This window comes from Rhagoletis zephyria, unplaced genomic scaffold, assembly GCF_001687245.7.
Source record: "Rhagoletis zephyria isolate East Lansing unplaced genomic scaffold, Rhagoletis_zephyria_1.1 Rzeph_scaffold_34487, whole genome shotgun sequence".
Classification (NCBI taxonomy): domain Eukaryota; kingdom Metazoa; phylum Arthropoda; class Insecta; order Diptera; family Tephritidae; genus Rhagoletis; species Rhagoletis zephyria.
This window is the reverse complement of record NW_016191542.1, coordinates 130-3,569: the sequence shown is the minus strand read 5'-3', so window position 1 is coordinate 3,569 and position 3,440 is coordinate 130. Positions and strand designations below refer to the sequence as shown.

Genomic DNA, 3,440 nt, shown 5'->3' with positions numbered 1-3,440 from the left:
ATATGTAAGTATGTTACTTTCAGCATCAAAATGATCAAAACGCTTTGAAAAAATTGCATGAACTTACTTGGAAGGCACGCTTTTGTACCAAATATTTGATGCGTTGTGTGATACTTGTTAATATTTTTATTGCGCTTCAGCCAATAGCTACTGGTTATGGCAGTAAGTAAAATAGTGAATTTTATGAGCCAAACTAAAACTTGTATATATGTACATATGTACATATATATTTTCAAAGAATTTGTGGCCGATGTCGAATTACCAGGCATCGATTTTCATAAGAGCCCTGCATATGAAATAATGTACCTCTTGCAATCGTGTTGGGTTGTTCCCGTATCAACGTGCTCATATATTCCTTATGTGAGCTTTCTGCTAATCTTCATATATTTCGGCATTTTCGCAATCAGACATCTACAACAGAAATTGGCAGATTTATGTTTAATGGATGAAAAGGACGCATTGGAGAGTGTAAAATTATGCGTGGCCTATCATATGCGGATCATCAAGTGAGTATTGCATGATAAGACAGAATGCGCTTTCAAGAAAGAATGCACCCATAATAAATTGTACTTTAAGATTCCGCGAAGACTTGGAGGACTTCTTTTCGTTAATGAGTTTGCTAGACGCAAGTTTGTACTGTCTTACGCTTTGCATGATGTTAGTTTATACGTCAATGGTGAGTAAACTACAACAAAATTAGTTAATAAGCTGCTTTTAAATTAATCAAATGTTTTTCTTTTATGTTCCTTTGTCACCCCTAGGAATTTACTTTGCCACTTTTGATTAAGGGCATCGGAATTTTACTTATTTTAACTATTTTAATATTTCTAACCTATTGGCTCGCCGATATTTTCGCTCATGAGGTAAAATTAATATTTTCCAACATATATGTATGTATGTACGTATTTAAGCTCTTTGGATTTAAAGAGTCTACATGTAGCTGAAGTCGCCTACAATACTAACTGGATGGATCGCGGTAAAGAATTTCGTAGATGTATTTTACTAATTATCGGCAGAAGTCAACGTCCCTTGACGGTAAATTGTTCTTAATACATTTTTTGTAGATTTCATAATAGTAATTATGTTTAAAATGTTATTACACAAAAATCATATATAACTTCCTTTCTTTAATCCTTAGCTCACCGCTGGTGGTTTTAAACCGATGAATATGAACACTTTTATGGCTATAATGCGTACATCTTATTCATTTTTCTCACTTCTGCAGAGTACAATGTAAAATTTGTGAAAGTTTGAAATATACAAAATGACCTAGATACATACATAGCTGTGTTCGTATGGAATAGTAGGCTCCGTGAATTAAGGCCGCGTGTAGGCCCGAGGGCTTAACTCATTTTGCCAAGTGAAATTAGGCCGCGAAAAAAATGAAATTAGGCCGCCGAACAAATAAAAACGCGGCCATAATTCACGCGGTCTAAATTCCATCGAATGACTCACTGGCGCCGAGACGTTGAAGTACTTTTGGCAAATAAACCTGCAAGAAATAGTTCCGATACAAGCAAGTCAATATTCCTATTAAGATTCATAAAAAAAATTTCTTGTCGTTTAAAGAATAAAGCGAATGCCGGATAATACTAAAGCCAGCTTCCCGATATACATAAGCTACTATTCCATACGAACACAGATATATTTGTATTTAAGTGTACAAATATACTTAACATTGCTTGAATATAAAGTTGTAGTTTCTCTCTTATGTCTTTGATTATGCTCTAGCAGTCTTCAAAATGGTTGTTGTGTGTTTCGCTCATTAACACACCGAAAACTGATACTAATTAAATATTCGACAATATTTGGAACTTCTCTTCTGACTCACTACTTCCACCGACATCAGGATTTTCGTGTATGTTACCTTCGCCGAATACTTCTGTCCTTTCACACTTCTTTTTATCCTGCAAATTTATGTATGTAGACGTATCCTTCCAATAAGTACACATTATCAATAATATCGGTATGATTTTCTTCTTCTACAAATTTGTTTGGTTGGTTGCAGTGGTGTCTAGGTCACAATTAGCGTATTTTTAAACCACTTTAAAGCACTTCTCCCGGTGGACATTTTGTCTGATGAATCTACCGATTTCGCTAATGGTAGCTCCTGATAGTTCGGTTAGTGATGTTACCAAGTTTCTGCCTAATGTTTTACGTCTAGTATTCCAAAGTAGTCCTATTTTTGTCGCATTTGTTTGCCTATCGGCCAGTGCCCCGTAATGGATGCTACAATTCTGAAAACCTCTGGCCTTGATCTTCGTCTTCGTCTTGTTGTAGTCTGGCCATAGTTTTCTCTATATTGTACAGGTCTGTATATCTGACCACCTGCGTCTAGCCAGTTCAAGGAAATACGAATTCATCTCTCTTTGGAATATCGGATTCATCCAAACCGGCTCCTGCCTTCGCCAGCTCACCAGCCTACTCATTACCTTCTATACTTCTACGTCCGTCGACGAAAGACCCGAAAACACACTGAGGCTGATTGACTTCGCCAAGGTCCAAAACTTTTTAGTACGTAGTACTAGGATCAAGCATAAAAAGATCGATCAAGCTGGCTCCAAATCGAAAAACCAAAAACTAAATTGATCATGTTGTAATAGGCGGAAGGTACCTTGCAATGTTTTAGATGTGCGTACACCCCCAGGGATAAACATCGACTCGAACCACTGACTTTTTGCACCCAATATACGGGCAGGGCTCTGTGCACTATGAAAAGTGCATCCAGAAATGCAAAGAAAGCTCAACATTGATAAGCTACTATCACGACAGACGGCGAATTTATTCACCATTTAACTCTCACTCCTGCTCTAAGGAGCCCTATTCAACAGACCGACATATGCAAGCAGTGGAACCACAATTTCTGCATATTACTTACCGTCGCCGAAGAAGTTGCGGAAGAGATTCCGCCTACAGGACTACGCTGCGATCGGGCGCGACGCAAGCTTTGTTGGACCAATGTAGGGAGCAGAAGAGGGGACCTAGTGACCGATATACAAAACATACTTAACTTATGGAGGAGACACTTTTCGGCCTTATTGAATGGTAGTAGTAGAATTGAAAGCAGTGGAAGAGATGAACCCTAACCCCAGTCGATGAAGACGGAGTCGATGTCCCACCGCCATACTATGACAAGAAAGGCAATACTGCCGTNATTCTTATCAGTACGACTTTAGACCTGGTTAATCCATCATACACCAGGCTTTTACAATACGCCAAACCTAAAAAAAGACTTGAGAGAATAGAGTCGACACACACCACGGAAAGTGGTCTTTATGCCGCGACATCGCTGTGAAACTGAAACGGCTGGGTAAAATTACGTTGAGCAATACCACCAGCATCGTGGGAATTAAGAAGCAGCTCTCCGAGTCGTTGGATACCAAACGAAGTTTCACCCCAGGTGACTCCCTTTCGTCTGATTTCTTTAATCTGATGTTGGA

General features: G+C 38.7%; 1 protein-coding gene across 1 annotated transcript; it reads left to right on the top strand.

Annotated features, from left to right (window-relative positions):
- Positions 1 to 779: 779 nt before the first annotated feature.
- LOC108354255 (putative odorant receptor 92a) lies at positions 780 to 1,371 on the top strand. The gene is made up of 3 exons (XM_017605449.1): positions 780 to 863; positions 928 to 1,035; positions 1,139 to 1,371. The coding sequence occupies exons 2-3, from the start codon at positions 967 to 969 to the stop codon at positions 1,235 to 1,237; spliced, it is 168 nt and encodes a 55-aa protein (XP_017460938.1). The 5' UTR covers positions 780 to 863; positions 928 to 966; the 3' UTR covers positions 1,238 to 1,371.
- The last annotated feature ends 2,069 nt before the right edge of the window (positions 1,372 to 3,440 follow it).